The 9,899-nt window shown below is 35.9% G+C and overlaps 1 protein-coding gene across 1 annotated transcript; it reads right to left on the bottom strand.

Moving 5' to 3' along the window:
* Positions 1-3,664: 3,664 nt before the first annotated feature.
* On the bottom strand, positions 3,665-4,440 carry LOC137741153 (auxin-responsive protein SAUR78). Its single transcript, XM_068480956.1, has one exon. It carries the CDS (start codon positions 4,224-4,226, stop codon positions 3,867-3,869), a length of 360 nt encoding a protein of 119 aa, XP_068337057.1. The 5' UTR covers positions 4,227-4,440; the 3' UTR covers positions 3,665-3,866.
* Between the last annotated feature and the right edge of the window lie 5,459 nt (positions 4,441-9,899).

Here is a 9,899-nt window from a genome sequence, read left to right as displayed (position 1 = left end):
TGCCATGCTAGAAATATTCAATCAACAATGTATGTATCAAGCAGGTAAGATAACACAAATCATAATATGCTGATAATATCAAAACGTCAGCCGGAGTCACCTAAAGTGACCTGTACGGCTGAAACTATAGCTCCTCTACCATTATCCTGCACACGAGTCGGAACCACCTATAGTGGTCTGTATGACAGGCTGGGTGTAAATAAATACGTTCTAGTGTTATGATCACGTGAAGGCTGTACGAAGTATCGCAAGTCACCTATGAGTCGGAACAACCTAAAGTGGTCTGTACGACAGGCTGGCACCTGCCTTGGATCCAAGGTGAGCGTGTGGTGCGAGAGGTGAACGATCACATAAAGGCTAGGCCCTACTCTGGCGGAGCACAATCACCGAGGTGCAGGAATATAAGCTATAACTCAATCTCATCATCACCCCATCTATCACTAACAAACATACTCACCTGACTTACCTGAGCATCCACGGCACCAAGGCATACATATATGCAACTAACAATGCATAAATAAATATGCAAACGCTATGCATGGCATTTATAAAACATATAATCATTTAATTGCACTTTCTGGAAAAATATTCAAGTATATAAGATATACGGAAACCAAAAATCCACTCACTGATATGTAGAAAGGTCGTAAGCCCTGAACCTCACATGGTTGCGCTCGTCCTCCGGATAGTCCTCACGTATATGTGAAACCACTATAAAACCGTCAATTTAACGCACATAACCAACATTAGGTATTAACTTCTCATACATTGCTCAAATGGGTGTTTGAATATACCAACGTGATCTACTCAATCTCACGAACATCCCCATATTTTCAGAATAATATTCTGACCTCCCATATGCCGCCACGTGCCGGCCAAGGCACGGCCAGACTCGCAGGCCACACGCAGGCACATGCCTGGCACATGCCTGGCACGCAGACGGAATCCCTAACGCCGTTAGGGAATATTCCGTCAATTTACTAGAATATTCCGTTAACTTTAACCTGACGCCGTTGGTCTCCGTTAGGAATATTCCGTCAACTTTGACGGAATTTTCTGTCGTCTCCTACCTTAGGTCGTCGGACCACCGCCTGCCGCCGCTGCATCGCCGGATTCTGGAAAAACTTTAAATTCACTTTTCGCATTCAATTCTCAACCAAACTTCACAAAATTTATGTCAAAATGAAGCTTAGGACAAGGAAAAGAAGTTTATACCACTTTGAAGCACCAAAAACGCCGGAATCTCGTCGGAGAAATTCCACAAAATCAGACCAACCTTAGAATTTGCTATCCTGACGTCCAAAATCCTTCAAACTTACTCTCCGAGCTTCGTGAGAAAGTTTTAAGACTCCCTGTGATCTTAAAACCCCCAAATAACTGCTCAATAATTAGTGCATGAATAGTGCATGAAATCTGGGTTCTCGGGTTCTAAGGTTTTCGAGGGTTCCAAGTTCTAAAAATGGTATATATGAACTCAGGAACTTACAAGGAGTTCAAATCTTACCTTTTAGACGTCGATCCGCGCGTGCAAGATAGGTTTTGAAGTTCGTCCGTACGATGAGGAAGGAAATGGAAGAAAGTTCGAGAGAGAAGGGAGAGAAGGAAATCCATGGGTGTGTGTGTGTGGGTGTGTAGTCCAGATGACAACCCACCAAACAAAAACAAATAAACCAATCACCCTACAACACAAAATACGTCCAGGGGCAAAATCATCTTTTCACACTAACGTTACAAAAATTCAGGACGGGCTGTCACATATAAAATCTTACTAAAGGGTAGAAAAACATAATATAATTATGAGCAAGACATATTAATCTGTGATACAAGTTGATTATAAAAAAGAATCTACCATAGATTAGATAAACATAATTAAAATGTGATATAGGTTGATTATAAAAATTAAAAATAAAACCTATAAATGGAATGGGGCATTTATCTTACAATTGATGTCCTATTTTACTTAACCCCATTTTCCTCTCAAAATGAGCTATGTTTTTGTAATGATTAATGATAAGGAGATTTTTTTAAAGTGAGGCTCTTTATGGAGTTTCTGTCATCTCATGTTTTTTGCATAATTTTCATGTCAACATTTTATAAATTATTGTACTAAAAACATAAAATGATGGAGAAATCATGAAGAGCCCTACTTTTAGGAGAGTCTCCTTAGCATCTATCTTTTATAAGTAAATGTCTGGGGATTGATGTCGTTACTGATGATGTTAAAGCGTGAAGTCTAACTTAAAATTTCTGAGGTGTCATGACTCTTTCTTAATGATATGTGTTTTCCCTTCTTTCTTCTTTTGGGAGGCATATTACCTTTTCAATTATTTCAAACAAAGGGTAATCTTAAGGAACTAAATTTGTAGATTAAATTTTGTAAACTAAATGATATAAAAATTAATAATTGGATTATTATTTAAATGTTAATTAACAACATACTTATTTCTTATTGGTGACATATCATTTAATTTATAAATTTAGTTTACCTAACATTATTCAAACAAAAAAAAGGCATATCTTGCGTGCTGCCAAAGGACCAATCAAATTGTCCTAAGATATAATAGAAAGATTGCAAATTGTATAGTTCCTAATCATTTGGACCATAAAACTATGTCTTTCTTCTACTCTAAGTGAACAATTATAGTTTGGCTCAAATAACATGCACATTGAAGTAGACGGAGAAGAAATAGAGTTTTTATTTTCTTTATTTCCTGGAAAATGTAAAAATTATTGCAAGGGAAAATCTAGGGGAGATTCACATTGTCCAAGTAGTAGCTAGGACCAAAATTAGAGGGGACCAATAAGATATCATTTTACTGTGGGCTGTATTTTTCCAAGCTACCATCACATCAACAATACCAAATTTGCATACGTTTTCTTTTGGTTGACATGAATTTGATGTTTTGCAACATTGTCGAGACCTTGTCAGAGCTCTTTTTTTACCTATTGGGGCAAAGGCTGAGGATTCTATATCCCAAATCGGCGACCTTATTAATTTTGCGCTTGTAGTCTAATCCCTGATCAATTTCTCAAATGGCTTGTTAAGTTTTCAAGACATTGAGATCAAATTAGTAAAAACATAGATGAGTAAATGTTGATAGAATGACTTAGAAATGGATTATATGATCATTACAAATACATGTGAAAATACCTCTTACCATTTTTTTCTTTGTTTTTGCTGAAAAAAAGTATCTGGAGAATCTCGATAACAATTTAAATGAAGTTAAAATGCATATCATTGAATATGATGAATCTAAACTTTATCACATTACGGAAAATGATGTATTTACAAATGTATCGGCAACAAAATTAACTAATTAAATATTCTCTAAAAAATACCTGAGTTTGAATTTGTATAGAAAGGAAAAACCAAAGCCATTACACACCGTAGTAATGCATTGAATACATTGTGTGCATAACGCATACGAAATATGTAAAATGTGAAAGTTAAATTAAATAATAAACGGTAAGTAGCAAATTACTCTAATGAATAAGACATTTCTCTTTTAATTCGTTGGGTTCTTGGTCCAAATCTTTCATTTTTCTTTAGTGTAATTTAAAATAATAATATTACTTGCAACAAACCAAAAATCAAATATTAAACTGGACAAAAATGAGTAAAGTAAAACAAAATGTTGTAAATTATAATATGAAAGTTTATAATTAACCAAGTTCTTTAACATGGTCGATTGATCTCCATTCGCTGTAAATGAAATGGGTTAAATCTCACTGTCCCAAATGGACATACATACGTACACACATAGCAGCAGCCAGCCCACACACACAAACACAAACTACAAAAACAAATTTTAATTCCTACCATAATCTCAATTTACAAATTTAATTAGCAAGCTTAATGTAGAAACTCAGCAAGTGTAGAACTCAACTAGCTCGTCCATGGACCCCAACTGAGTCTCTGCATTCTCAAGCATCCACAACAAGTGCTCAAACAGCACCACCTCACAAGCCACCACAACCTCGCCGGATGACGTGTCCACCAGCTCCTGAATGACGGGGTGGTCAACGACGTCCGAGCTGACCAGGTATCTTCTCCTTGACTTGCCTACATACACAGCATGAAGCTCCTTGGAGCCCTTGCTGACATGATCTGATTGGTCATCACTTGCGGCTGCAGCAATAGAGCTTGTGGTGCGAGTGAGCTTGGTGAACGAAGGCCATCTCTTTATTGCTGACTTGAGCTTCCTTAGCTTCCCGGCTTTTGCCATAATATTTTCTGAAACACTTAAGTCTAGATGAGAAAGAGAGGTTTGTGAAAAATTGAGTGCTGCGAGGAAAGTGTGACGGAACGTTCATATATAAAACTGTGGAGTACAGAGGGAGAGAGAAACTAGAGAGAGAGAACCCTACTTGCATGGCCCACTGTTTGATTCCAGCTAAGAATGAGATATTTGGGTGCAAAACCAGTTGCGCCTTGTTTGGCAATTGGCGTGCCTTACACTTAGCTTGACTTGACAGATGACCTTTCTTTGCTTATGGATTTTCTGTTTTATTTATTATGTTTAATTTTCTGCATATTTCCATTGTGGGGATATATAATACATAATTACCTTTTGCCAACCAGTTATTAATTTTTACAGGGTAGCAAGCTTGAAACTCAATGTTGAAAAATATTTATTTATTTGGTTTTTTAAATGGGCCATGGCAGGTGCATAAATAATTTCATTTTAGTTGTTAGACTTATATTTAATTTGCAAGCTAATCCAGCTTTAATAAATAAGAATTTGCATGGACCCTTTCTTGTTTCTGTAGAAATATTGTATGAAACAATCTTAGTTTAACAGCATTCATATTTTTTTTTTTTTTTTTGGATTATTTAGTATCTATTGAAAAATTCTCAACCACTTTGGTGTTAGAGTATTAGGAATGAATGGCCGTGTTATTTTTATTTTTATTTTTATTTTTTTAAATATGTAGCAGAATATATTAGCAAGCAAGACAACGTACTCGATTCAATTGTATAACTTGCCTAGTAATTAACCAAGTTATAATTAATGGCATAGGGCTCCATCTAATTAGCACCAAGTATATATGCATGCAAGAGTAATTATATATATACAGTGCGTATATTATTTTGATTAAGCTTTAAGATTACGAGGGTAATCATGTAACAAGATGCATTGGTAGCTAGCTCGGTTAACGTTGTTGGTTGTTGTTCTTGTTCATGATATTTAATAATTACCAACAACAACAATTTAAGCTGTTTGTTGGTAAGCAGCCTGCTATTTTCCAAACCGTGGGTGTTTGTGTTTCCGGAAAAGAAAGGATAAAAACAAGAAGAGATAGCAAGGCATCTTTTCTATTTCATCGTTTTTTCCTAACCACTAGTACCTACTTTTGTCTTAACATATATTCTTGCATGCGTTATACTACCAGCTTTTTGTACCAACAAACCTCCGCGCGCAAGATGTCATTCATGCATGGAATCATGAACTGTAAAGAAGCCTCTGATGAGCGCTCGCGTATGGACCTTGATGAAATTGTCCAACAGTTCAACTTGTACCAACCTCCTTCCCTTTATCCACTATTAGATTCCATATTAATTTGGATATAAAATTAAAAAATACTAAGGTTTGCTATATATTATATATACTCATCCTCCATGCTCATTCAAACGCTAAAATGGATTGATGCGGGAGGCAGACCTTGAAGAAAACAATTTGAAGACCACTAGTATGCATTGGAATAATAGGCTATGTATTTTAATGACATAGGAACTTGTTAAGTCATTTTTAGATAGTTTCTTAGGAAGTTGTAGTATATTTATGTTCCTTTATCTTGAGTTCCTTTAAATATTGATGTATCAAAGGCCCTTGGGCTAGACTTGAATGAATTAAAATTGTATTTGCCTTGTGCATTTGAAGAGAGTGATTTCTCTTTCTAAAATCAAGCATTTGTCTTGGTCGTGTGAGTGAATCCACGATTAGCGACATGAGCCAGCTCCGTTGCCCCTGGTTGAGCGAATCCCAGATTATCTATTCCCCTCTCCTCGATACTCTTGGTTCTGTCCTGCATCAATGGATAGTCTTTAAAATCACCACTAAAAAAAACATTATATATCTACGATTAATCATTCAATTGCATTTCTAAGTTCATTTTACGATTACGCATGTCGATATTTTTTACCATACTTAAAATGGCGCTTATTAGAAGATTAATGACATGTAATTTAAACTGTGAGTGTTTCATAGGTTGACAATTACAATGTCCAGTGATTGAGTGGCCAAAAAATAGGTACAATATAATTGAGCTTGTACACGGGGAGAAAGGAAGCAAACAAAAAAACCAAAATAAAGTTTGATTGGGTACATTAATTAATTGTTTGTTTGTGGTCCAATATGGTATACAAGGGGCGCCATAACAAGAGACAAGGCAAAAGGGCCAGTATTCTAAACCACTTGTTATGTCTCAATCTTGTTAGGCGGAGCTAATCCAGTTGTATACCAACTCTATTTGTCCCTCTTAGAATATTGAATAAGAATCATAATTAGTGAATTCGGGTATATTGGATAAGAACCTTAGTAAATTTGTATATAATATACAGATAAATACGTATGTATATACTTTTCAAAATATTTCTATTTCTCGTACAAGTTTTAATGATTCGTTAAATTGCATATTTTTTAAAACTCCAAGTACCATACACATATTATATTTGTACATACGTACTTTTCAAGTTAATACACATTATTTTCATACATTTTCAATAACACATAAAATTCACATTTTCTATACATAATTTTGAGGTAAATTATATTTTAGTACTTCAACTTTGGTTCATATAACAAAGTCATACCTCATCTTTTAAACATTGCAATGTTATACATCAACTTACTAATTCATTGCAATGTTAGACCTAAGTTAGTCTATCTGTCAAATTTACCGTTAAGTCATAATGTGGCAAATGTAGTGCCCATATTTTTACTGACATGGCAGTCAACTTGTGCCGCATGGTAAAAAAAAAAAATTAATAATAATAATTAATTACTAAAATTATTTCAATTCATTTAGTATCTTATTTATTTAAATAATTAACCCACATTTTTAAATTGTACATACGTATTTTCCTATTAAAATAAAACATTATCTGAATTTTTCAATGTATTTTTTAAGCAAAGTTGTCGAATAATACACGTACTTATTTTTTATGTATATATCTATTTCATATTTTACTCACTATGATAAGGGCTAAGAAGTATATCCTATTAAATTAATATATACTAAGTAATAGCTTTATTATTTGTATAAAACGTATGCCTAATAGTGCACACATTAAGATAGATGTAAGTTTGATTATTAGTTTTGTTATAACATTGTTGCTACGGTGATGTGAGTTTGCTACAATAGTGTGAGTTTGATAGATGAGTCTTACCTATTAATTGGGGGACCTATCAAATTTTTCTCATTTTATAATTAGTTATCATTCTCTCTCTCTCTCTCTCTCTCTCTCTCTCTCTCTCTCTCTCTCTCTCTCTCTCTCTCACAAATAGCTGGTAATTTATTGTAATCAAACTCATGAGTTTCTTATATTGAACTTAAAATTGGAACCTCTCCCATAAAACTCAAATTTTTCTGTATATTGAAAGTATTTGATTTCTAAAATTGAAATCACACTCACATTTCTGACGCACCTTTAAAAGCCTAATAATTGCTAATATTAGTTAAAAACATTTCACTACAAAAATTGTGGGCACTATGCACAAAAAGTTATACGTGCCTATAAGGCCTAAGGGCACCAACATATGTGCCTTTAGAACAATAGCAACAATTAGCAACTAAAATCTTATGTGTGCCCTCTATACGTGTCACATTCCGGCCCGGGCGGCACCACTTCCCAGGCCCGCTCCACCACCATAGCACGATATTGTCCGCTTTGGGCCCCGACCACGCCCTCACGGTTTTGTTTTTGGGAACTCACACGAGAACTTCCCGATGGGTCACCCATCCTGGGAATGTTCTCGCACGCTACTCGCATAACTTCGGAGTTCCCATGGAACCCGAAGCCAGTGAGCTCCCAAAAGGCCTCGTGCTAGGTAAGGATAGGAATATACATTTAAGGATCACTCCCCTGGGCGATGTGGGATGTCACAATACGCGTGCCCTTTGATCAAAGGGCACAATACTATGTTTAGTGCCCAATGATGTCAGCACAAATAAAGGGTTTTTTGCGCCTCCGTTCTGATAAGTTGTTAGATTAATTTCCCATCCATGTTAACACAATTTTTATTATTGTGCCCAATACGAAAATTTCAAGAGTATTTGAAGCTTACCTTCACTGGAAATGGCGAGTTCGAAAGTGTAGGAGACAAGGTGCCAAGGGGCAAGAGATGAGAGGAGAGTTTAGGTGTGGGCCTCATGGGCCACAAAAATCTCACCAAATAAAATATTAAATAATAATATAATAATTATGAGAAATATATAAAATAGTGTTGCAATCCTATCGGATTAGGAATGTGATTGTGTAAATCCTAGTATATCTAGGGTATCTTGTAGTTACCTATTAGGAGTTGATTACCTATTAAGAGATGTAATCCTAAAAGAGTAAGGATTCTACCATTCCTACTACTATAAATAAAGGCATAAGGGGGTGATACAACACACACACCTTAGAATTAAATCTCTCTCTTCTCTTTTGTTGCCACCGGCCCCTTTCCCTCTCTGTACTTATACAGTTCAGTCAAATAGGCTTACAACACATTATCAGCACGCTTTTACCAGAAGCTAAGGAACTAAAGGATCGTAGGAGGAGGCTATCTTCGACAAATTCAAAGGCTTTCAATCATTTTTTGCCAATCAGGTTCTTTTAAAATAAATTAAGATATTTGAAAAAAAAACCTTGAAGCATGAAAACATTCCCCATGATGCATGAAACCCCTATATTTATATTTTCCTTCCAATTATATATATCATATATATGTTCATATATTTTGTCAATATATATAATTCTTCATGCATTACGAATTTATGCTATGTTGAATTGTGAGTCAAAGAATCGAAATTAATTTAGAAGCAATTAGGGTTTTAACCCAAAAATTTAAAAAAAAAAAAAAAAACAAACAAACAAACAAAAATTAAGATTTTTGCAACATCGCCACAGCACCACGGTGCTGGCCTGAAGCCCTAGTCCAAACCCGACCCAAGCCGCATGCCAGAAGCATGCTAGGCATGTCCCTAACACGAGCCTGAAGCCCCGACCCGTCTACAGCATCCTTCCAGGCTTGTTAGACCAGTTCCCTATCTCGGCCAACGCCAGTAGCTTGCTGTTGGGCTCTGCCTTAAGCCACAGCTTGCAATCAAATAGCCAGCCCAAACGGCTGGGCTTATTTCCCTAGGCACAAATCTGAAACCAGCGTATTGCTGGGTTTTCGCGTGCACACCAACACGTCATTTCGGTTTGCCATGTGCATTTAACTTGGCCCAACATTGCGCCTTTACGGCTGGGCTTACCCCAAATCGGACCAGTGGCCTACAACCATGATTTGGGCTGCTCCTAGTAGACACCCAAGCCCAATAAACCCTATAGGGCATTTTCCTACTCATGGCACCCATGCCCACTGTGTTTGGGCTACGGTTTTTCTAATCTAAATTTTTGGCATTCTCAATCATTTTAAACCACTTGTTATAATTATTTTAGCTTCATCAATCGACCCTAAATGGTCTCAATCTATTGAATTAATTAAAGTGACCAGCAGTCCACTAATCAAACAATTAATCCAAAATTATTGGCCCGAAGCTCATTTTTTGGCAATTAACGATTCAATAAAGTATTTCGTCTCTTTGAACCATTGACTATCTTTTGTAGTTCCGAAGCACTCACACTTGGGTTCCTAAAGCAATCCACAAATCCACTACACTTTATTGTATATTGTATTTTGTGTTCT

Source organism: Pyrus communis, chromosome 7, assembly GCF_963583255.1.
Source record: "Pyrus communis chromosome 7, drPyrComm1.1, whole genome shotgun sequence".
Taxonomy (NCBI): Eukaryota; Viridiplantae; Streptophyta; class Magnoliopsida; order Rosales; family Rosaceae; genus Pyrus; species Pyrus communis.
Note: the sequence above shows the minus strand (reverse complement) of the source record. Positions and strands in the feature narration are given on the sequence as shown.

Excerpts from the sequence above, each read along its gene's own strand:
- LOC137741153 (XM_068480956.1), bottom strand. The coding sequence starts at position 4,226 with ATGGCAAAAGCCGGGAAGCTAAGGAAGCTCAAGTCAGCAATAAAGAGA.